Source organism: Diadema antillarum, unplaced genomic scaffold, assembly GCF_040938485.1.
Source record: "Diadema antillarum isolate AM-2024a unplaced genomic scaffold, OU_Dant_1.0 seq00000541_RagTag, whole genome shotgun sequence".
NCBI classification, from domain to species: domain Eukaryota; kingdom Metazoa; phylum Echinodermata; class Echinoidea; order Diadematoida; family Diadematidae; genus Diadema; species Diadema antillarum.
In genome coordinates, this window is record NW_027271488.1 from 702,036 (window position 1) to 727,495 (window position 25,460).

At 40.1% G+C, this 25,460-nt stretch overlaps 1 protein-coding gene across 1 annotated transcript in view; it reads right to left on the minus strand.

Annotated features, from left to right (window-relative positions):
- The window catches only part of LOC139734697 (DNA topoisomerase 2-binding protein 1-like), a 41,367-nt gene that overhangs the window by 1,698 nt on the left and 14,209 nt on the right, over positions 1 to 25,460 (minus strand). The window contains exons 10-28 of the mRNA XM_071645490.1: positions 23,055 to 23,242; positions 18,706 to 18,869; positions 17,279 to 17,407; positions 16,410 to 16,522; positions 15,096 to 15,232; positions 14,948 to 15,065; positions 14,303 to 14,525; positions 11,468 to 11,656; positions 10,201 to 10,708; positions 9,468 to 9,584; positions 8,295 to 8,444; positions 7,661 to 7,813; positions 7,087 to 7,328; positions 5,809 to 5,987; positions 4,788 to 4,983; positions 3,721 to 3,865; positions 3,142 to 3,295; positions 1,785 to 1,891; positions 771 to 884 (exon numbers count right to left, since the gene is read on the minus strand). Coding sequence (XP_071501591.1) covers positions 771 to 884; positions 1,785 to 1,891; positions 3,142 to 3,295; positions 3,721 to 3,865; positions 4,788 to 4,983; positions 5,809 to 5,987; positions 7,087 to 7,328; positions 7,661 to 7,813; positions 8,295 to 8,444; positions 9,468 to 9,584; positions 10,201 to 10,708; positions 11,468 to 11,656; positions 14,303 to 14,525; positions 14,948 to 15,065; positions 15,096 to 15,232; positions 16,410 to 16,522; positions 17,279 to 17,407; positions 18,706 to 18,869; positions 23,055 to 23,242 — 3,326 coding nt within the window. The remainder of the gene's footprint in view (positions 1 to 770; positions 885 to 1,784; positions 1,892 to 3,141; positions 3,296 to 3,720; positions 3,866 to 4,787; positions 4,984 to 5,808; positions 5,988 to 7,086; positions 7,329 to 7,660; positions 7,814 to 8,294; positions 8,445 to 9,467; positions 9,585 to 10,200; positions 10,709 to 11,467; positions 11,657 to 14,302; positions 14,526 to 14,947; positions 15,066 to 15,095; positions 15,233 to 16,409; positions 16,523 to 17,278; positions 17,408 to 18,705; positions 18,870 to 23,054; positions 23,243 to 25,460) is intronic.

A 25,460-nucleotide genomic window follows, 5' to 3' on the forward strand; every position in this document is an offset into this window, starting at 1 on the left:
CATCCAACATTCACACCAGTGATTGCTGTCTCCTTAGCATCCAACATTCACACCAGTGAGTGCGGTCTCCATAGCAACCAACATTCACACCAGTGAGTGCTGTCTCCTTACCATCCTACATTCATGCTCATGCAGCAATCGCATGGTACATATTGGATAATATATCTTGGATCCTTTTACCTTCGTAAGATACTTCTTGTTCATGCATCTTCTACACTAACCATATATCATCAACTCATTTACACACTTTCAAAAAAAAAAGTGATTGACTTGCAGGCCACCATCCCAATTTCAGTAACTCACCTCCAAGATGTAGGCCTACCTGTTATGACTTTAACCTTTTTCTAATTTTGCAGGCACGTCGAGACCAGAAATTTCCCGTTACTTCATAAATCAGGTCTCAACTATCATTTCATCAAAATTCTCCATAACAAGCAAAGTCATGCAACTTTCATGAATTCATTCGGAATCTTGGCAACTGTAACTTACCTCTATTCTACTTCAGCTAGTCCAGTGGTACCAAAACAGAAGATTTGAATTTAGGAATTGTTTGATCCATGAAAATGTTCAAGCTTGGTTTACAGCACTGAAAATGTTCAAGCTTGGTTTACAGCACGGATAAGTTGCTTTCTTATGTTTGCATTTTGTGTTGCCTTTCATGTTTTCGCGGAGCTTTACTTCAACAAAACTAAATATTCAGGGGGAGGGGGTTGAATAGCTCCAAAATAACCCATGTGGGGCAAAATGAACAACAGATTGTCAGTAGTTACCCTTTCCTGGTCCTGCAGCTTGGCTCTCCATCTGGTGGCAGCCAGCGCCATCTTCTTCCCTGTCTCACTGAGCTTGCTAAGGTCCGTCTGGTTTCCCCATTCATGAGGCTCCTCCTGAAACCATGTTTTCAAAAAAGCAAAAGCAAAATTAGCGAGATAATGGCAACACCTCGACCATGCTAAAATCCCACGATTGATTCAAGGTGTATCATGTAACTATTCAATCAATATTATGCAAGTGGCATCATCTGATTATCTTCTGGAATAACACATACAATAACTATACAAACGATACCTAATTGTATGGTAATGGTCAATTGGTCAATATATGTTATAGTAAGTGGGTCAATACTCTTGACTGCACATAATCTAAACGTGAGCTTCAGTCAGTACATAAGCTGATTTTTTTTTTGTTAAGAGAGTCATGTTTGCACTTCTTGGAAGAGAAGGGAATAAGTACTGGTATTAAGTTCTGCCTGCATTAGAAATCACTAATATGTTTTGGTGATAAAATGCAATAGGGCCAGCTACACACGCTTTTGCTGACAGTTCTTTAAGAGGAAGTCTTACCACCCCCCTAAAGGGAAAAAAAATTAATATAAAACTTCAAAAGAAAGAGCAAATATTCCCTACAGAATGACACAGAAATGACAAAAATCAGATAAGAAATATGGAAGAAATTTCATAATGAAATTTCAGTTTTTTTTCTGAAAACACTTCTTGACCAGTCATGAATATTCAATATTCATGCTCACACAATTTTTTCCATTTTGTACACAGAAATGACAAAAATCTCAAATATTAGCTGTATAAATATAAAACTTGCACTAAAACTACCCAAAATGAAAAAGAACATGCTAACTCTGACATATCTTAGTACGGGAACATGCTTTTGCTTGTAGCAATTAAGAATACCATTTTTTTTAACATTTCATTTATTATTACATGTATGAAAAATTGTGATTGTTTTTGGTGGGTTTCCAATTTAAGGAAGCTTTGAATCTCAATACTGACCTCTACAAAGCCCCGGGCCTCTCTGCACGCCTCCAAGTACGACTTGTGGAGAACCCACTTGCCTGTTGCCAGGGCAGCGAGATACTTTTCGTTCCTTGTGGGATTACCTGCAGGATGCAATGAATTGAAAAACAAACAGTCAAACGGGCACTGTAGATTTGTAAGTTGGGGGGGGGGGGGGGGGGGGAGGGGGGAAGAGAAATTAATAGATAAGACAACAAAGATCCTAGTCCAGCACGAATGTGAGTAGAATTATGCACTGCATCTCATATCAATTACCATGTTGAGCTGAAATTCAACTTGTGTCTTAACACGTTGAGGATTTTGCTACAATACGCATTTCCCATAGACACCTGCCGGAGTAAACTCCGGACTCTTCTTTAACAGGTCAAGAGAAGGATAAGTATACACAAACATATTCCAGACTCGGAGAAAGTCCAGTCATTTAATTACTGGTATGAAATATCTGACACATTTTTGGTTGTCTATCTTTTTTTTTCTAACCTTTTAAATCAAATCATTGTAACCAGTAACAAAGTTTTTGCTCGCATAGGACAGGTCCATTTGTGACCTGCTGCACATCATAGTAGAGCATATCATATGTGACCGTGCATCACAAAACGAACAAAAAGTCGAACACACTGATTTTGTGTGAGGACTAAATATAGGTGAAATGGGTCAATCTAGCCGATCTTGACTTTTTCATATTTTCTGAAAGAGCAAGTCCTCTTCTACATTATGCTAAAATTTGGGATCGTAAAACGGGCTGGAAAGTTTGTTTTTTTAGCATTTTATCTTGAACAGCTTTTTGGTAGAATAGTGTGATTAGGTGTATCTTTAGAGTCCCCTTTTCATTCTTAAAAACCTTGTACACACTCTTCACTTTCAAATCTCATAACTTTTTAAAGGATGATGCTATGGCTTTGAAAGTTGGCATTAATTATTGACAGAATGTGTTAGTAAGGCATGCTCAATTTCAGTTTAATTGATAGTCCTTTCATTGTTGTTACTCTGGTGGTTTACATCCTGTTTTTTGTCCCATTCATCACACGGCCAGCACAGCTTGGTAAAAATTCAGCGTTTGAATGGACACCGTACTTCAGAGCCTCTTTTCTCAGTTCACACTTTTCCCGAGTGTGTGCTTTCTTTCCAATATTTAGATAGGTTAGGAAAGTCAATTTGATTTGAGTTATACATCATCTTAAAGCTTAAAGTCTGTTTTTTCAGAATATGCTCTTAACTGAAATTTTATGTCTGGCAACTTTGTGTTCGTTTTGTGATGCAGGGTCACATATACTGTGAGTTGACTTGGCTTTGCGAAGGGATAAAAGGTACAGACAAGAGACATGAAACATACCAACTATAATGTGGGAGCAAGAGGCATCAAAGTATTGGGCGTCTTTCACCACGCCACCAAGCTGCTCAACAAGGGCGCTGTAATCAATCTTCTCTTGCTGGCTCATCCCGCTGAAGAGAAACTTGGGTGCAACGTCCTGCTGCTTAACAGCTGTCTGTAGAATTAAAAAGTCAAGCACACACACACATCTAATATAAAGCTATTGAATCAAGAGAAGAGACAGTCTTGCAAAGTTTTCACCAAGTTTCACTTTTCTCCGAAGAAATATTCCTGCAGACCTGTTCTTGGTACATAATAAGAGTGAAACAGCCAATAAGCTCTGTCTGTGCTCAAATATTTGAGAAAATTGAAATTGGTTAATTTCTTTGTAGAAACCATAAGGTGAGCTGTTCAACATCTACATCGTACTGAGTTACAACATCTGCCTTATTCTCTAGTTCATAACTTTGTGTGTCTAATATTTTTTTGTTTCCCCCAAATTCGGACAGATCTACTTCTCTGGTTGTTCTCTTTTCATACAAAGCAAGACAATATCAGCATCTAGACTTTCCCTTCAAAGGCAAGGAACCTCATTCTTACCTCTTGCTTGACTTCGTCTTCGATCTCGTCCCTTGGCTGCGGCGCCACCGCGGGTCTCGCCAGAGGCAACCTGATGGGCGGGGCCTTGGGCGTAGGAGTGGGAGGGGTGTCGTCAGCGTTCGCCCCTTGTGCTGGGGCCTCCTTTCTGCTGCAGGGGGTCTGGAGAGAAGGGGAATTTCAGAGTTTGGATTGACATGAGGGAACCGGTCCTTATGGGATGTTGCAATCAAAGGCAAATGAAAATGAGGAAGGTTTTCAGAATTAACGTAAAACTGTTTGTGCTCAGCAACCTGAAAACATGAGGACATTCATTAGAGGTGGCACAGTATTTCTCTCCTTTTACATGTAGCACCTTAAGAAAAAAATCATCCCAATCAATGATAGACAAAGAATGATGCCAAGTTTTTCAGTTGAAGTTCTATGCTACAATAATTAATGATAGACAAAGAATGATGCCAAGTTTTTTAGTTGAAGTTCTATGCTACAATACATGGTTTCTAACGCATAACCAGTCCATGCATGAGAGAAAAACCCTCAATGCTCACACCCCTCACTGAATTCACCATGGTAAATCTCTGCTCCAAGTGATACCGGGCATGTAAAAGGTGAGACAGTGAATTACCAGATAACCCTGTCACACCTGAAGGTAAGACCACACCTGAACAATGGTGATGGGATGGTGAGGCAGTGGCCCTTATGGGGTTAATCACAATTAAACGCATGACAAAATGTGGTCTCCTGCTTGGGTCTATGCATATTTGCAGTCTTTTATACAGGATACACTCAAAATCCTATGCACAAAGTTATCTCCATTTAATCAATTTCTTCCTACATTGCGTCAGTAGGTGATGGGGAAAGTATTAATACAATGCTCCAATGTAATTAAACCAACATGCAAAGACTTTGCTAACCAATGTCGGAGACATAATTGGCAGTTTCTATCCACTGCAACTCAAATTCAAGTCCACAATTCCAGCAAGTAAGATTCTGCATGACTAGGAATTACCTTACAGTTGTGATACAAGTTTCATAGTTAGCAGATCCCATAATCTAGATGATGTGCTCACAAATCAGTGGGACTTTCCCCTTGACTTACCTCCTGGGCTGGCTCTTCCACCTGTTGTCCATCCTCCCCTGGTTCATCCGAATCTGTGTGCTCATTGTCTGCCTGCTTCAGCTTTGCTAAGATCCGCTCTTTCTCCCTCCGGCTGGTCGGATCGTCCCAGGTTATTTGCACGCTCTGCGATGCTTCTGTGTGGAGACCTTCCCCAGACGAAAAAATAAATAAATGAATAAAATACACATGAAAAATCAGCTTGTCTTCTTAGGAATTATGAATAATCAAATGCAAAATTCTGTTTGTTTTTTCATTTTATTTTTCTTTTTGCTTTTGGTCTTTACATCTGAATAAGGTACTTGTGTTTGATTATTAAATGGAGTCATATGGAGTCTATATCACACTCATCATATCATAGCTCATATCCATGTAAGTCAGGAATGTTCTCTATCTTCAGTTCATACATTTGAGATGCATTATCCACCCTAACCCTCCCCAACCCCTTTTTGTTGGGGGGGGGGGGGGGGGGGGGGTGCTGAGTATTTGAAGTTCATTGATTATTCCTGATAGCTTTCAGTGTAGGATGAGGTAAGATTACGCACAAACTGTTTGAACAGACATCGTACAATGTTATAATCTAAACAATAAACAATGAATAAGCACTAGTGGTAAGCAAGACCACGTGTAGCTCACAGTGGCTTAAGCTTGCAATCTCATCCAAACATGTTTGCATCTTGGACATCAACTTTGTCATTTTTAAAACTTCTTCCTTTAGCACAACACGAATGAACAGGTGCAGAGTGTCAGACAGTCCATCACTGATCTTTTTGGTTGGCCAAAAGTGAAAAGAGATGTCCACTGCTTTCGTTTTTTTCCTCCCATGGTAGAAATATTTTAGTGGATTTATGATGACTACACAACTTGGCATCCTCCTTCCCCCCCCCCCACCCAAAAAAAAAGAAGAGAAAATGGCTATTCCACCATCTCATACACACAGGAATGCCACAAACACAAATGAGAGACATTCTCACCTATGTCCCTCGCAGTCTCAACTGGTTGCGTCTTCTCAGAACTGCGTTTGGATCGCAATCTTGAACTCCTCCTACCACTGACATTACCATCCGAGCCGGAGGTTGCATCGCCACCAACCGAGAGACCAGAGACACTGTTGCCGTGACGCCGTCGACCCCTTCTGCTGCCACGAAGGTTCCTTTAGAAGAAGAAAAAACACAAAGATCAGGAGGGTTAAGAGAATAATCCTATAATCAGTAGTTGTGTGATATCTTAGCTTACATGAATCACAAAGTTGTCATATTATCTTATAGACTTAAAGGGATGGTATAGTTTCTGCGAGATAATCAGAAATCACGTGACTCGCGCCCCAGTAGGCGAGGTCACGTGACCACCAATTCCCGGTAACCATCAATAGGCTCCGAAGGTCGATGGATGTCGGTTGCAGGCCACCACCGCTAAACAAGTAAGTTGTGAGATTTTTGGTTTAAACTTTCTTTCCATCATAATCAGAAACCACTAATGAAATATTAAAGAGTATACAATTCAAAGAAGAATTCAAACTTTACTTGATGAAAATCAGTTTTGAAATGGCTGAGACATCCAAAAACAAAGTAAAACAAAGCGATCCTAATAAGAGGTGGGTTCCGCCTTCTATTAGGATTGCTCTGTTTGGGACATCTCAGCCATTTCACAACCAATTTTCATAAATAAACCTTGAATTCCGTTCAGAATTATTTGCTCTTCCATATTTCATACTAGGTTTCTCATTATCTCAATAAATAATCATCAAAAACTTTGGAGACCTGACACCCCATCTTAACCAAAACTGTACCATCCCTTTAAGTTGTGAAAAAACATCTCAGTCTCAATGGGCAGTAATCGAAGTGATAAATCAAAACGCGAACAAATAAACATGAATATAAACATGCACTTTACCTCAGACTTTCCACAGTCCCCTTCCCAATCCTCTACACCTTTCTTTCAAGTGCACAGAGATTTTTGTTGATATTTGGTTGCAAACTGGTAACTACAGACGACAGTGTGCAGGAGTGCAAAACGGATACAGTGTATTCACGCAATATGCATAAAATTATGTCTCTATCTGTTATGAAGTTTGGTTAAACGGCATACACCACTGCTTGCAAAGCGAGAAAGGCCCACAGCCAACCCACTTTCTGTGACCTAAATATATTCAGAGTTACCAACAGAAATGACTTCATATAGTCACATGAAAATAATCACATGACACTAGTCACATGACACGAATCATACTCAAGCAAGACTTGATCACTCACATGGAGGAGGACATGATGTTATCCAGCTGCTTCTGAAGATCCTGCCCCGCCTTTTCCTGCTCCCCTGCGTCTACCGCCCTCATCAGTTCCTCGTCTGACAGTGAATCTGCTGGGATGCTGCCGTCCAGTTTCTCCTCCGCCTTGGGCGGAGGGGGAGCTACAGGGGTGGCCACGGCAGGCGCCGGTGGTGGTCTGGGCTGCACTTGCCTGGCAGGAGTCTGGCTGCGAGAAGCCACAACTGACTGCAGAGACGGCATTGAAACAAGGATGATTTGAATCAATAATTTCAAGATGTAGGCATGGCATTGCTAGATACCTTAATCCTCACACTGCAAAATTTGAGACAACAAACCAGTCTGGAAACAAAACTGGATGTCTCAGTTTTACACATACACCATTTTCTTTTTTATATCAATGTGAAGGCCATGTTTGCATAACAAGGAATGTACATGGTAATGTCATCAAGTGGAGGGATGAATGTAAAACTGCTGAACTAACAAATAGAGAAGGACTAGCTGCATATTTGCAAGTCCAGCAACCAAGGCTGGAGTTCCCCTTTAATGGGGATACATACCAGACTGAGTTTGGGGTTGTAGGTGTGAGGATACTGGGCCTCGTCCACTCTCTTGTTCTCTTCCTGGCATGCCATCAGCCAATGGGGAGAGACTATGGTCTTCCCCTGACTCTTGGCCAGACGAAACTCCTTGGTGATGTCATTGGCCTTGCCCTGCAAGATGAATGGATGAATGGATGAATGGATGAATGGATGAATGGATGAATGGATGAATGGATGAATGGATGAACGGATGAATGAATAAATAAATAATAAATTAATAATCAGAAAAAGAAAGTCAGCTTTCATTCACCTACTGTAAATGTCAAAGATCATATAAGCCATCGTCTTCATCTAGGCCTCAAAGAAATCAAACAAATCTCAAAGTTCAAATATTATGTAGTATTTGAAATTTTCTTGATATTTGTGCTAAAAAAAAAAGAAAACTATCAAAAAAGTAATTGCATGTGGATAGTCTTTTGGAAATTAAATTCTGCACTCTATAATTATGGTAACAATTGGAGGGTTTCACAAGTGAACACGAACAGTAGCAAACAGTTCTGTGACCTAATTACCTGGTACAAGTTAACATGAAAAATTCTTAGGCTGACACTAAACTGATGGCAAGAAAAAATTTCTCTGCCACGTTTCTGACCTGGAAAATGAAGTGGGTACAGGTCTCGTCATACGTCCAGCGATACTCTGCGCCCATCGCCATGGCGATGGTGTTATAGTCGCTCTGCTTCCGGCTCAACTTTTTACTGACGCAGATGATGACCCCATGTAGGATTCCTGGGGCAGGCTCCTTTGACAACCAGAACAACAGGCAAAATTACTTGACATTCCTCACTACCATAAACAGTAATCTCCGTACAATGGGTATAAGTTAATGGGGCGCTCCTCTTAGTTGGGTTGGATCTGAATAAACACTTCCTAGGTGTGTGATCACAGAACGAACTGCACACCTCTTCATCAGGTACTTTATACTCTGGTTAAATGGCACCTGCCCTCACTGAGCTTATGCAATTAAGTGAAGAGCACTACCTACAATTGTATGTTAAATGGACAGTAAAGGAATAGAATTATTTCAAAATCAGTAAGGGGGAGGGGTCCTCCAAATGCTGTTTTGTTTTGTTTTGTTTTAAAAAATGGATCCCACATGTCCACATGTGCAGTGACAAAGTGAAACATGAACAAGTAGAGTTCAAGCTCACAAACTGAAAAGGCCTGCACCCTGCAGGACATCTCTTCAGTAGAATTTCACTCATTTATTCATGGAGAATTAATCATACCCTTTAAAAAAAACTGCAACAATTGCCACTGTCACTAATTCTTAGTAGCCAAGACAAGATTGTAGCACCTTGCATCAGCAGAATTTCAGACATTCCATTCGTGCAGACTCAGTCGTGCCCTTAAAAACTGAGAGGAAAAAAAAATCCCTGTATTCCTAAATGGCCAAATCATGAAGGTAAGGCAGGGCATTCTGCTTGAAGGGATAAATTGATAATTACTGTAAATGCCAAATATTTCATGAGGTTCTTATTTTTGCGAATTTTGTGCGTCGTGTGCTATTCGCTAATTTAAAGACATGCAAAAATATTGACTCTGATCCCAACATGAATGTGACCTGCACGCATCATTCAGCACTGTACTCCATGGTCGCCAATTTAACCACTCGTGAAATTGTCTGGAAGTCTGGATTTGCGAAATATTAGACTCGCTAAATATACGGCGTGTACAGTTGATGAGGGATGAATATTGATAATTGAATAAGGGACAAAAATAATGAACAAAACAAACAAACAAACAGCGACAGGTGGATACGCACCTCATCCTTAAAGACGCCATCCTCCATCCCATCCTCCCCATCACCGTGCCCCGCTGAGCTCCCAAGGCGGAACTGGAGGGCGTTGGCAATGTTCTGGTGGAAGAACTCGTCCAGAGGCTAGAGAAGGTGAAGCAAATACCAGTAACACATACATTCTCTTTCTATTTGCATACTAGAGCATACATTTGGAAACAATGACTGCCATAAGGGACACTGTCATGCTACACACACTATCTTAATTCAGCTTGTCAGTTTCCACTGTAGAGGGACCAACATACTCAATATCAAAATTTCAAACACTTCCAAACTGACCATTGATGCATTATTAAGACATAAATTGTGAACGAACACTGACTCATAGGCATGCAGAAGAGAAAAAGAAAAAATAAATTCCAAACCTTAAGGATCTATTGCAACTGATTGACCTTAAGGATCTATTTCCTGAGTTCTCCATCTTTAAAAAAAAAAATGTTTCAGTCTTCTTACTTTTTCTTCCTTTTAAATTTTACGATGTCATCATAATATCATACTATTTTTCATTCTTATTCTTGCTTGTCCCATCTGGCAAAAAGATACATTTGTGAAGAAACTTTTTTCTTCTTTTTTCAAACAGAATTAACCACAAAATATAATGCAAGAATATACGTTTTTTATCATCCTCAATATTGCTGCTAACCAGTGGGCACCAACCACCTATATCGTGCCTCACTTCGACACCTCCTCAAAAGCTTACCAAGCTAGACTTCCGGCGCTGGCTCCCTTTCACTCCCGTTGACATGCCTGGCGAATCCAGCGCCGCTACCCCCGCCTCCTCCAAATCAAACGACGGCTTGAAGCCTGGACGCAGGAGCCTACTCGGCGTACTGTCCCGACCTGGGGTTTGACCCTTCACCCCCTGCAGAACCTTATTCTTGATCGGCTCTGGGGGCGGGGCAGGTCGTCGCTCGGTTGCCGCATCCTCGACAGCACCTGCGGTCGCATCTCCACCAGCCCTGCTCCCGTCTCCCCTTTCCTCCTTGGAAGGAGCTGGGGCTGGCTCCTCTACATTCTGCTCTGGTTCTCGCTTGGGGTCGTGGGAGACACGCCCACTTTTGGGAACTTCGCTCTCGACGCCCCGTTCCTGTTTATGCCTGCTTGTGTTTGGAATGTTGCTTTGTGGAACCTCCTCCTTGATCTTGAGGTCAACCAGATAGTCCTTTTCGGCCTGCCTCTGACCAGTTCTGGCACAAGCCAATAGCCACCTACAATTGACAGAATACAGAAGGTTAAACAGTGTGCAAAGCTTAAGAATGATCTTGGCAGGGCAGTTTTGAAGTAGTTCACAGGAGTGTTGATACATTACCTTTTGAATGCACAACAAATTTGTGCTCTAATTCTCCCCCCCCCCCCCCCACCTTCACTGTGAAGCCCGGCTGCCAATCTCTCCACATCAAAAACATACTGACTCACAGTAAAAGATAAAACCTTGAAGGCAAGCATCATGACTGCAACTAATTGGCGAGTTGCCCTTCACTGATGTAAATAAATGCTGATTATTCAGTGTTATCAATCAGTGGCTAGTGGGTGGAAGCTCTGTAGTCTATATGGATGTGACACCAGTCTGGCAATGAACAGGTCATTGGTTTGAGTCCAACCCTTGTGTGTACGCCCATGTATGTACATATGCAATAAAAACAACTCATGGGAGAATCACTGATTCAAATAAACATTTGAATAATGTAGTTCAAAAATTGGAAAACTGCAAATACTTAGCATGCTATGTCAAATTTCAGAAAAAACATTTTTTTTTCACCAAATATATTTTCTTATCCTTTATCAAGAAAAAAAAGTACACATTATCATAACCCATACAAGTTAGCAGTTTTGTTTAAGGTGTCACTGTGCAATATCTCACCAGAAGAATCAAGTCTCTTTAACATTATCACTTTTACTCATGTTAAACTCAAATGCTTTTGATCTGTTTCAACGGGAGAACAATGTTTTCTAGGTGACTAACTTACTCTGTGGTGACAGCAGGAACCTTCCACTTCTTGGCGGCCATGTACTTGGTGCCCTCGGGGTCCCTCAGCAGGAGGTGTGTGTTGGCCTCCAGGTTGTTGACAGCCTTGCGCACAAAGTACTCCTGGCACCGTGCCCCCAGCAGCTCAGCAATGTGTAGGAGACAGTCCCGCTCCAGGGAGCTGTATTGACTGCGGAGAGATTAACAATGTTTGTTTTTATAATAATGATGGAGTGAATGAATGTGCCGTGTCTGCAGCACAGTGACACTCCTGGCGCAGAAAGGTGCTACCTCCTTTTGACGCTGTTTTATTTGGAAAGGGCCATGACTTAAAGAGTTACTGGAGCAAAAAGGTTTTGAGTTCTTCACAATCTTGAACAGAGGGAATGAGGTCTCCATTCTCAGTGTCAAAGGCAGTAGAGCTCCAGACAGAAGAAAAAGACAGGGTGAAAGCCCTGTTGACCCATGCATGATGGGTGCGAGGAACTTAAAGGGTGTTGGCAGAGGGTGAACGAAGACATCTCCTTGGTTTGTACCAAAGGAGTAGCTCCTGAAAGGTAGTTTGGTGCTGTGTCATGTAAAGACGTGCTTCTGAACTTTTTTCCACCCAAGGCCCACTTTGCCTACTACAATTTTTTTTTTGAAGACCCTGGAAGACTGAATGCGAATCTTATTTTATTTCATTTGTGGCCGATATCGCTGCCCACCTTCTACAGCTCTAGCTATGGCCCACTGGTTGAGAAGCAGGGCTGTAAAAAACAGAAAACCGCATCTCCCCAGTCTCCCATTGGCAATATCACATTAGGGGGATTACAATCATCTCTATCATCATCATCATCTTTAAAATTTGCAAAATAAATGATGTCCAACCCCTTCAGTGTGCTACAACCCCACTAGCTGGCCTGCCAGGGCAGTTGAAACTCACTATTGGGGCAAGTAACACTATTGCATACCTACCTTCTAAAAGTATGAAGCCCTGACACACACACACATACAAATATCATTCAGAAAAGGGGAGGGACAAATCATGTTTTGTAATGCCCTGCCCTATCACACAGCATCATCAATGGTCGTGAGCAGTGTGAACCGGCTGGGCTAATTTGTACGCTTTGTATGATTTGTATGAAGTTGGCTTTGGTCCAACACTGACAATTCAATAACTATCTCAGGCAAATAAAGGGGTCACCTTTGTCATATCTTGCATTGTAAGATACCTAATTACTTCCAACCTATGACTTCTCAAAACAGAAAAGGCCCTCAATAAGGAAATGCTACTTCAAACTTTAAAAATAAATGCTCCCAGACACTGCGAATGTGTCACAGGTAGCAAACAGAGGATACCCTTTGTACATGAATTTGTATTCTGCCTTGGTTTATTTCTATACCTCCTGCAAACAAACAGCTTCTACGACACTGATTCAAAGCACTTTACAATGCAACTACATTTACAAGTAGTTTCTCTAGCTGTTTGGCAATAGCTGACTAGCTGTCAGGATGTTATATGTTGTTGCTTTCAAGGTTGCATTCACCATGCCTCACAAAGGACCAGACTTTTCTTCTTTTTATTGGGGGGAGGGGGGGGGGGGGGTGGGCTCCAGTTTGGATGCAAGATAATTAACAGTTTGTTTCCTCTACAAAAACTTGTTTGTTGAAGAGGGGTTTTTCAGTAAATGTGGCCAAAAAAACAAATTTGCATGAAGTTGTTGTGTCTATTCAAATGAAATGAACTCTATTGTACAGCACCACCTGAATAAGATGGAGTAAGCCGCTTACTTTTTGAGACCACGTGAACAATTTCGCACAAATATTCGACCCCAGCACAAAAGAATTTGACCTCCAGGATGGATCATCCCACCATCAGCAGAGAGAGAGAGGGAAAAAAAAAAAAACCCCTCACTCTTCCTTTTTCCAATCTCCACAGGAGATTTGACCTCATGGCATGATTTGATTTCCCACAAGGAAAAGTCTGACCTCTAACTGACATTATTTGTCCCTTACCAAAAGATTTCTGATCTCCACACGGTAGGGAAGATCTGACCACAAATACAGGGCTTCCAAAATTCCCACATCCAAGAATCAGGTAAATAACAAAGGGCAATCAGAAATATACATGCGGTTTTATGCCATTCAAAAGGCCAAAATAAAACCTAATGCCAGTTAGGAAAGACACAATCACACAAGTTCAGTGCAGTTCTCCAGGAACTTTATTACGTGAAGTAACTCTCGGGCAGAATTGGAGGGGTTGATTCAGCTATGAACCCCACAAAGAAGGTTACAGATAAAAGGACAATTCTGGACCAGAAATAACCGGATAAGAAAACAATAATAATAATGATTTGAGACAACAGTGAAAATTTTCTTCAAAAAATCAGACAGAATGAATGGAAGTTATGAAATTGTGATATTTCACTTATTTTCAATAAACAGTATTTGAACAGTAAATATGAATGTGCAAATGAGTTGTCATTATTTCACAACTTGTCATGTAGTTTGTACACAAATTCTTGAAATTTCCATTGTTTTTGTTCAAACACAATGCCCTAGTCTCTATTTCAAAGATACCTGACTGATCATTATTTAATCATCATTCAGCCAGGAATAACTTTATGGTCAACACTTTCATAGCAGATTTGTTGTTGTTGTTGTTGTTGTCTTTTTAACACTATCAAACTTTCACTTTCATGTTTTTTACTTTCAAGTACTAAAAGAAGAAGACTAACTTAACTGATTCAGAGTTGTTGTTTAACTTTTGCATCCCTTTGTCATTCATGAAATTATGAGAAAAGCTTATAACACACACATGCACGCTCACAGAGTCATTGTCAGTTGCATTCACCTGATGGACAGGACGCAGTCTTGCAGTGGCTGGCTGTTCTTCATCATGGCGATAGGGGTGAAGAGGACGTTACTGGATGGGTCAAGTACGCTCTGCGTCTCCAGGCACATCTGCAGCCAGCAGTTGGTGACGATCTCGTTGACCGTCAGGTTCACCGGCCAGCCGAAGATGGGCACCACGGCGTAGTCCGGAATTGCTCTGGTGCTCGCTGGTAGCACAACACCTAGGTTGGGAAATTATCGGTAGGAAGTTTGCACAGAGTCAAGATACAGAGGAATATGCCACAATACATTGAAAGATTCAATTGAAAGACTGGCTGCTGGACGACAAAAGATCACAAAGACTTCGCGATCTTAAACTTCTCAATCTTTTGACAGTCTGACTGCACCTATTGTCTCAATTTGCTTCACTTGAAAGTTTACGAATCCCACTACAGTGGAGTCCCATTATGACGAAGTCCTCGGGACCGGTAGTTTTCTTTCGTTATATATCAAATTTCATTATAGACAAACAAATAAACAATAAAAAACATAGAGCAAATGATGTTGCAGCCTGAATTTTTACTTTACTTTTACTTTGTTTAACTGGAATTTCGTCAAAACTGTGTTTGTTATAATGGGAGTGCACTGTAGTGTACCCACTCACCAGCGTGTTCAGGGATCATCTTGCTGACCAGCTGCTCCTGCTCCTCCGTGAAGCCCATGACCACAAAGCGCTTGCCGGCAAAGATGTTTCCCGCTTGGTAACCCTCCTCCTCCTCCTCCTCCTCCTCCTCCTTCTCCTCCTCCTCCTGTTCATTATTGTCCCTAGTTACATCCTTTTCGTCTATATGCGTCTCGTCAGTATCGTTGTGACTCCTGCTCCTTCCTGCACTCTCCCGCCTGCTCGCGTTCCCCTCTTGGACAATGGTGATATCGTTGTCTTCTTCAGCTAAACACAAATTTGAAAGATCAGATACGTGACGTTTCAAGGGCAGGTCAATTACTGTTTACTGCAGTTATCATCTTTTAGTGGTGAATTCTGAAATCTGATTGGTCAATCAAGGAGAAAAATACTTCCAATATTTCAAGAATGAGATCATTGCCCCCATTGTATTTGATGTTTCACATTGCTCATGTTGTTCATTTGCTCACATCACAGCTATACGCACTTGGACTGTTACAATTTACTACTTGTTTAGTACAAGCTAGCAGCACTGCTGCAGTGAGTTCATAAAAAAGAAAGACAAGAAAATGCAATTATTGGGTAGACCCAAGTTTATGAAACATGAATTAGGAGTCTATATTTACATCAAATATTTACCAATGAGATTACACTAAACCATAAAACCATTGCCCCCTGCTTGTTCTTATGGGGAAAAAAAATGAAATATCTATGGTCTGGTGCCATATATTCCATGAGGCCTCATAAAAAAGTATGACACTAGACTGTAGACCTTTCTCATATTTCGTGAATAAGGGGGTAACTATTAGTATTAAACTTGACATGTCAATTCAGTTTTATCTTTTCTTTCTACCCTGTATACCGTTACACGAGTATTGACAGTGAACTGAGTGTTGCTATGCCAAAACAAGCATGCAGCGTACACAACAAGACTGCTAAGTAGTAAACCACGACAGCCACTAGCAATCAAGCTATTGCTATATCAAGGCTTGACACTAACTTTTTCTTTTCGTGGTGCGACTATGCAATTTGGTGGCCCAATTTGGCCACCACAACATGTTTTCTTAAAAAGTGGTGGACCGACATCTATTTCTGGTGACCCCAGGCCAACACTAATGTTGAACCTTGGCTTTATCATGGAGATACATATCTCAGGCTGTGAACAGCATCTTGCAGGTAAACCAGTAAAAAAGAAACAACAAAAGACATTTTATGCATCTACTTGAATTCATAGACACCATGGCCGGAATTCATGAAGGTGGTATAATTGAAACCAAGGTTAAAACCATGGACAATTTGCACGGAGCGCCAAGCGTCGCATGGCCTATTTCATTACGAAATCGGTCATTTTGTTAATGAAATGAACATTTGTCGAAATGACTGTTTTCGTAACAAAATAGCGAAAAAAAGAAGATATATGGCTGGGTTGGACATGATGACCTACCTGCTCTGGATGCAGTGGGGAGATACTGACTCATAATGTCGTCTTCTGCGTTGTCGTCAGACTTCTCTCTCACGCTCATCCTGCCTGCTTTCTTGGGATTACGCTCTGGAAGTCTGCAAGAGGAGGTCACAGTTTACTGTATGTAAATCCCTCCCTTCTGAGCTGCTGTTTGATGAGAGGGGGGCACTACCCTTCTTTGGCTTTTATCACCCTGTACTGCCCAACGATTGACTCATCCACAATGTAATACAAACATGTGATTGTACACGGACTCAGATTAAGACGTTTGATATATCCATCTCTTTGAACCCCTAATTACAAAATAGAGAACATTCAATGGGGATTAAAGGTAAACACTGAATTAAAAGACTGCTAATATTGAAAGGATTTCCTATTTTCCCACAAACTGAAAATAATTGACTACGCCATCTAACACAAAGATGACATACTGAATAGAAAATATACATCCAAGAGATCTGTAGCAAGATCATCACTCACCACAAAACTCTTTCAGATATTCTCCTGATTTCGTGCTCTGCAATGCAGCATTTACTTGCTAAGTAGTAAATACATGTAGTAGTAATTCCTCTTCCTCTTCTCGGCATATCGATCAAATCATTCTGGATAAAGCTTCTAAATGATCTCTACATCACATAGACAGACAGACAGACACGCACACACACACACACACATACACACACACAATGAAATGTCAAGCAACCCTTGTTTGCTGGGGATTACAAGAAATACTGTGCCTACTCACACCTCACAAGCAAAGTGTTGACTAGACGAAGTAAATTCAACATTCCTAGCATCTCACTTCCGGGTAGAAAGGAAATTCCTTGTTGGCTTTGTTAACGTGTCCTTACTTGAAAGTGACCTCATTCTCCTTGTCATCCTCTCCCTCAAGGATGTCCCTCAGCTCAAAGTCACCCTCAGAGACCTGCCTGCCCGATTTGATGCACTCTATCAGCCACTGGACGGACACTAGGTGGGGTCTACGTAGAATGTGAGGAATGGGTACTGAGTATATTCTCATGTGAATTATGTCTCCAAACAATGTAAAGTTTATCTGGTGCTGCTGCTACTGTAGAAGTGGAACACCAGTACTATGCAGCAAGGAGATTTTTGCAATAAATTCTGCATTCTAGTAAAATACCACACAAATATTTTTGAAGATAATCATAAAAGGTACAAGAATACTCTCATAAGCAAAATTATACATGAGTGGGCTTAACTGAAATTGGTACACATGGGGAAAACATAATAGTACTTTTCGTATCAATCAAAAGATTATAACTTACTCATCTCTTAGCAAATGCAGGTTGAGATTGTTTAGTTGTGTTTTTTTTTTTTCTCATTAAATTGCTGCTTAAATTACAAGGAATTTACAAAAACTTGCTGGCACAATTCAAATTAAACCTGAAGAGTCTATACTGACTTAAAGTAAAGTTCCTACATGCTACCTGTATGTGATTAAACACAAACTTAAAATCAAAGTCTTCAGATCTTCAAAATGTATATGAAGACTTGGTCATGCGCCATTTTACATTTTAATTTGAGAGCTCCTGGGAGCGTATTCAACACTTCAAAGATGATAGACAGTTCCGCTAGTTGTTTCAACCTTTAGCATGGTGACTATAATACTGAAGGGTGATTGGACTCCCGGAAACACTCCTCTGGAAACTTAGTAATATTGAAGAGGAAATTACATGGAGGATTGAGTAAAATGCTGCAATGTTGGTAGAAGACGTCACTGACATTTGAGGAGAATTGGAAAATCCATGCAACAGATGTGAATATTTGTGCTGCCATTGCAAGATGGCTACAGCAGTTCAGGATGTCACAATAGGACAGCAACATTAAACAAAAAATATATGAAATTTTCTCTTTCATGCAAAATACATTTTCCTTCAATTTGTTACTGACATATGCTAAAGGTGAAATCACTCCCCCTGCTTTCTCACAGAGGAAAGTCAAGTGCTCTTTCCTTATGCTACAAAAAAAGGAAAATATGTTGGATGCTCTATGGAGATTCTTTATATTATTGCACTACTGTGACATCACAAATTGTTGTAGTCTTATCAAGCAATGACCACACATGAATTTAATCAAAGCTTTACACATTCACAACTTTTGAACAAAGTGTCCAATTTGCCTCAAACTTTCACTGATGTGTTCTACTGATATTCAGCATTCACTGAATCCAAAATCTATTTTATTTTGGGCAAATTCCCCTTAAGATTATATTGTTTGTTTATTCTTTAAGAGGAAGACAGTTTGCCACTTTGCTCACTTGCTTTGTAAGGACTTCAGCTCTGCTATATGCTCGTCTACTCTGTTACCAATGACAACATGGGACACATTTTCATTGATCTGATTGAAGCGAGTACCGCCGCCCGCGTTCACAATCCGTCGCAGTTTCTCGAGGTGCTGCCCACCAAAACCACTCAGAAATATCTGCAGTAAGAAGGATCACAGGAAGTCAAGGGTAAAACACTGCTTCACTCGTTCTACTGCTTTTCACTGTATCAACTGAACTGCTATTCAATTGAACAATTGTACTCACTGATCTTATTCAATTGCTATTCAACTGAACTATGTCATCAAACTTGTTCCATTACTATTCAATTGAACAATTGTCATTCACTGAACTTGCTCAACTGCTATTCAACTGAACAACTGCTAGTCATTGTAGTTATTCAATTGCTATTCAACTAATTATTGTTATCAACTAAACTTGATAAATTGTTACTCACTGAACATTAATCATGTTATTACCCTACTTCATTTTCTCTCATACTTGATGAAAATTTGTTAGTCTATACCTGCTGTACATGTGTGCATGCAGCCGATGCTTTATTCTTATCGATATACAGTGTAGTGGACCAGATAATTCAGAAGCAATAGCTACTAAATGTACGCATTAGGGTGAAATGCGGACCAAGGTCACACTTGGAATTTATATACACGTACCCGATAACTTCCGTAAATGCCATTATTTATTCCATGGGTTGTTTTTTTTCTCTTTAAAGAAATCATAGCCATGCTATAGAGTACCAAAGTGTGACGTCATGGCCATTCATTGCCATGGAAACTGGTTCTCAACATTAACAACCTCATGTAGACTGTTAGATGAGAATGCGACAGTTGCCGACCATGCTCACACCCACTTCCAACCCAATGCCGAAGTCTTGTGCATGTATTATCTCATTCGGAACCAGCAACAAGCTTTTACAAAACTGTGACATCATCACTTTGGTACTCTACAGATGTAACATGGGCATGTGTGCTTTCAGCAAAAAACAGAAAGTCTCCCTACACGGTGAATGCATAGATTACCCTATCTTTATAGTGCATTTGTTTAGTACAAAAAGCATTGTTTTTTTCATATAACTAACAAAAACCGAAACAACTGTTTCCTCATGTAGCAAATTTGTAACATAAGCAATTCCTCAGTTGTGTCAATAAAACAATTCTTTTCTAAAGAAATGTGCAGGATACAAAATTGATTGCCAGATTTGCCTTATTGTAAGAGCGATATGGAAAATATTACATTCATTATGAATTACAGTCAACCTCGGATACCTCGAAGTAGTCGGGACTGAAGAAATTGGTTCGAGGTACGCGAACTTTGAGGTATGCGTACGTCGAATTTTCTTCGACTTATGCGATGTTTGTCGATGTTCAACATGGAATCTGTTACAGCGCCTACCGATTGTTTTTATGCTTGTCAATTGGATTTGAATCGACTTTAATATGAATGAATTGAATGAAAATCGATGTTCTTCTTTCATCAGTGTTTTCTGGTGGACAATTAAATCACTTATCACCATAAAAACAAAAAGAAAATACCGGTACGTAATCGAGTGCAAGACAGGGTTGCAGAATATGCGTGCTGAATGTACATTGTCGCATCGGCGTAGGTACCCCCCTCGATCACTATTCGTTTATTCTCCTTTTCTCTCTCTAAGTCATCATCTCTTACACAATATCCAACACACGAATCACAGTCTTAGCTTTGCAAACTTTTAAAATTTCGCACAACTATGGGTGTACATGTAGCTCACCAAGAACATCTAGAGCTACAGCTAGGGAGCAACGGCAATGTCACACCGCTACGCACCGGTCTTCCATGTGTCTACCAGCAGCACTCACAGTCAGTAGATTGATACCGTTAATCATTTCGAAATGTAAAAGCAACAATCTGTTATTTATTTTAGTATCATATGGAGCAGAATATCACTGTTATTCATTTCCAAATTTACAAGCAAACATCCGACATTCGTTTTATTATAATACGGAGCCCAATATTACTGCTGTCCACTTCCAAAAGTGAAATGAATTATCTGACAATAATTTTATCATCGAATGGAGCTGAATGTTACTGTTTTTCATTGTTGAATGTCAAGGCAGACAGCAGACATTTATTTTACCATCAAACGCAGCTGAATGTTAGTGTTATTAACTTCGAAATGTATAATAGCAAATATCCGACATTTATTTTAGCATCGTATGGAGCAGAATGTTACTGCTATTAACTTCCAAATGTAAAAGCAATCATGACTGTGATATTTATTTTGGAATCTTGCGGAGCCGAATGTTCTTGCTACTTACTTTCGAAAGTAAAAGCAAACATTCGACATTTATTTAATCATTGTACGGAGTTGAATATTATTGTTATTCATTTCCGAACGTAAAAGGGATCATTCGACATTTATTTTAGCCTATTCCGGAGCTGAATGTTATTGCTATGTACTTTCGAACGTAAAAGCAAACATCTGGGATTCATATTATCATCGTACGGAGTTGAATATTATTATTTATTTCCGAACGTCAAAGCAAACATTCGAAATTTATTTTAGCATCTTCCGGAGCCGAATGTAATTGCTATTTACTTTCGAATATAAAAGCAAACATCATACGGAATTGAATACTATAGTTATTCGTTTTCGAACGTCTAAGGGATCGTTCGACATATATTTTTGTATCTTTCGGAGCCGAATTTTATCCTTGTTTATTTCCAAACGCAAAATCAAATATCTGACATTAATTTAAGCACCCTACAGAGCTGAATCTTACCGTCATTCATTTCCAAAAGTATAAGCAAACATCCGACATTTATTTTAGTATCGTATGGAGTCGAATATTACTGTTATTCATTTCCAAAATTAAAAGCAATCATCTGACATTCATTGTAGCAACTTTCGGGGCCGATTGTTACCGCTGTTCATCTCCAAAAGTAAAGGCAAACATCCGACTTTTTTTGGTGGCCCGACGTGCGTTTTGGCGGCCCCGGGCCACTGTAAGTGTCGAGCCCTGAATAAGTGCAGCACAGTATGAAGGATGGGCTACTTGAGTAGTGAGGAATATTGCAAGATCAGATTTCGGCTATGGCTTCTGAGAACAGTGTTATTACTGTAATCATAAACATTTACCGAAGAGGATTGTTCGCATTAAAAAAAAAAAGTGAAACAATCTTAGGGGGCCTTTACGATTGTGCTAGAAAAGAAAAGGAAAAAAATACCGAAAACTCAAAAAAGATTCAAGTCAAAACAGGGGTAAAATACATGATGATTTCTTTTTTTTTTTTGTCGGAAAATCGTACAGCGTACTATTCCGTTACTTCGAAATCTATCAGAATAAACTGTTGTTAAATCATATCTATACTATTCTTTATTATGCTAGACGTAATACTTCCAGATCACATACCACACTATTTTCATAATCGCATTGCTGGAAAAAAAAAATATTCAGAGCTTGCGTTCTCGGGGGAGAATTAATGAAACAAATTTCGTGAAAGGAAAAAAGTATTAAAAAAAACACTAGCGGGAGATTGATGTTTGGACAGTGGACCGTGATTAATGCCAAAGATGTAACTGTCAACACCTAAGCAGGTGCGCCACGACGGTTAAGAAATGTACGCGCACGGCATGACTATCACGATCGCAAATCAAAACAGAGTGGTCAAAGAAAGATGATGGGCAGAGCGTAGTGCTATTGTAAGCACGCCCTCCATTTGCACGGCTGCTATATGCATACCGTGCATGTGTGTAGGTACAGTAGGTGTTGGGGATTTTTCTTGTCAGCTGTGTACCGGGTATTTCTTTGAGCGCACGATCGTTCTGGGCTCAGAATATTTACAATTGAGTGTGAAAAGATTTGTGACATGTCTTCGCTGTCCGCGCGCGCTTCATCGGAAATGCTGAGTGATGTTTGCAATTTCAATTCGAGCAACATGCTGGGAAAAACAATAAGTTAATTAAGATCGGGACATGAGATTTCCCTTCGAGGTAACCGAACTTTGAGTTAGTTTTTTCGAGCTACGCGAATTTTAACACACGAAAACTCCATAGGAACAATCGGGACTTTCATTTTGCCTTCGAGGTAAGCGATATTCAGCTTATCCGAGTTCGAGGTATCCGAGGTTGACTGTATCTATTGTGCCTACAGTGTTTTTCCATAAAATGATCAAAAAATAAAGGGGGGGGGGGGGGAGGGCACAACCAACTTTTCCAAGTTTGGTGGCCTAAAATAGAACTATTCTGTGAAGATTAAACCTAAAGCAGCCACAGTAAAAATTTCAATATTGGTTTATAGAAGATGAAAGTGTCAATCATCAAATCTACACTAGCTGAAATTCACCTTGCAACCGTCCAGGAACATGTCCGCCTGCCAGCAGGAAGGGTCCAACTTGTCCAGCTCTTCCAGACCATCTGATGGTCGAGACGGTCTCGTCCCACTGGTTTCCATGGCGATGCTTGGCTCTGTCATGACAGTCTCGTCCACAGGATGTATGCTGCTCATGTTTATTGCACTGATGTTGCTCAGGGCTAAAAAAGAAGACACAAGTAATTGGTTGCAGGGCTTAAAACAAAACCTTTTGGGGAGTCTGCAATATTGTACATGTATCACCTCAGATACGGTCCAAATTCAGTTGACAGTTCATTTCAATTCAAGCATACTATGGTATCTGGTACCTTCATATGCATAACCAAAGAGAACATTACTGAACTTGCTCTAAGAGAATCAAATACCAATTTTGTGTGTCACAAGGTGAAGTTCAATTAAAAAAATATTTCCTGCAGAACAACATATGCTGCTTCCTTCGGCTTGTCGTCTCCAGGTAAACGCCACATGAAACGAACAAGATCTTGATCGTGTAGACAGACCAAAACAAACAACAAGAAGTCATAAGCATTCTTTGGTGTAGGCATCAAAACTCTTGTTAGTTATTTAAGAAAGAAAGATCAATCTTTGATTTGGTCATTTTTTTATCAACAGTGAATTTTAGACACCAGGGTCACACAAACCAGTCTTTTTATAGACTGAATGAAAGTATACATTGGCATCAGCACACTCGTTTGCAACATACATTACAATGTCATTCAAACCCTATCACTCAAGAATAAAAGAAAAAGAAAAAAAAAAAGACTCGCAAGAATCTGATCTAAACTTTTATTAAACAAAATACCAACAGAATATAAACATTATAGTGGATTATTCAAGTACGGAACAATCATGAAGCAAGTCCTCGCTCTGTAAAAAAAAATAATAATAAATAAGGAAAAATGAAAAGAAAAAATTACTTCAGAACAAAATGTTTCCACTACTGGCACTTATCCTTCCCCCATTTGTCTACACATTGCCTCCTCACAAAATCAAAGTGCTAGCCTTAACTTTCCCTGATCAGAAAAAAAAAAAAAAAATTACTTTGTTTAATCCATAAGATGTCACCATGCTATAACATGAGTGTCATAGACTACATGACTACATGATTACTTGATATGTATACTACATCTGTGTGTAACTTTTGAGTTTCTTTTTACTTCATCATGAAACCCTGTTTCAATTTCAAACAAAGCATTGATCAAATCAAAAGGTGGAGAGAGAAATATTTGCCTTAAAATAATATCTAGCACAATTCTTTATTTCTACGCAGTCCTTCAAACAAAAATCAAAGTAGTTTCACATTTGATGCAAACTGGTGGCGCTTGAAGATGGCAGCTGTCATTCAAAGGCCGGGGGGAGTGCAATACTGGCCTTGGAAACACACAGCATTACACAGGCCCCGCCCTGTGCAAAACAGCCAAAGGTGTGACCATTGTAAAGAAGGATTCCCAAGTTCTTGTTCATAGTCCAAAAAGAGAAACTCTTTGTGTCTTTCAATAAGTTTTTGGATGTAAAAAGTTTTTTTAACTTGGTCTGTTGAGTTAGAATATCTTTCGATGACTTTGTTTCATTTAAAATTGTTCAAATGATGAAACTTGATAAAGGACATTTGCATATTTGAAAACACTGTACAGAACTTTGAATCACCTTCATTACAATTTTGTCAAGCCAGTTTGCAACATTGCATATCTTAGTGAACAAGTAATGCTGTCAGTAAGTCCCATCCTTGTGAAGTTCAACGGGGAAACAGGTAGCGGCAGAAATCATGCTTCATTGTAGTTGTCACGCCTCTCCGTGTGAGTGACTAGGAGACTTTGCAAAGCCCCAGAGAAGCCGGGGTAAGTGCAATACTATCATATTTTCAGAGCACTGCACTGACCACGACCTATCCGAGGCTAGCATGCCGAGTTGTGCTGCCAACACAGATCTACCGGGACTGGCATTTCATCCAGCATTTTCCTCGAGCTCAAGTAGGCCAGATCTCTTTGTTTACAGGGCTTTCGGTGAAATCAGTCACTGTGTGGCAAGTCCAAAGTTTCTTGTTGATCTTCCTGCCACAAATCCCAGCAGTACTAAAACTGCCATGTATCAGCCGGGGTAAGTGCAATACTTGCCTTGATATCATCACAGGATTACACTGGCCCCGCCCGATACAGAGCAGTCACTATCGATGACTTGATGAGATGAAAATGTACTTCTGTCTTACTCTGTCAAATCATCATTGCCATTTCACAAAATTCAGCAGCTACACTTCGCAGGACATCAGATTTCAACTTCATGTACTTCCTGTCCCCTAACCCACCCCTGTTCTCTCATGTGCTAGTAGCTCTTTCTCTTCTTTACCCTTTTATGATACAAAAATGTTCTCTCTCTCTCTCT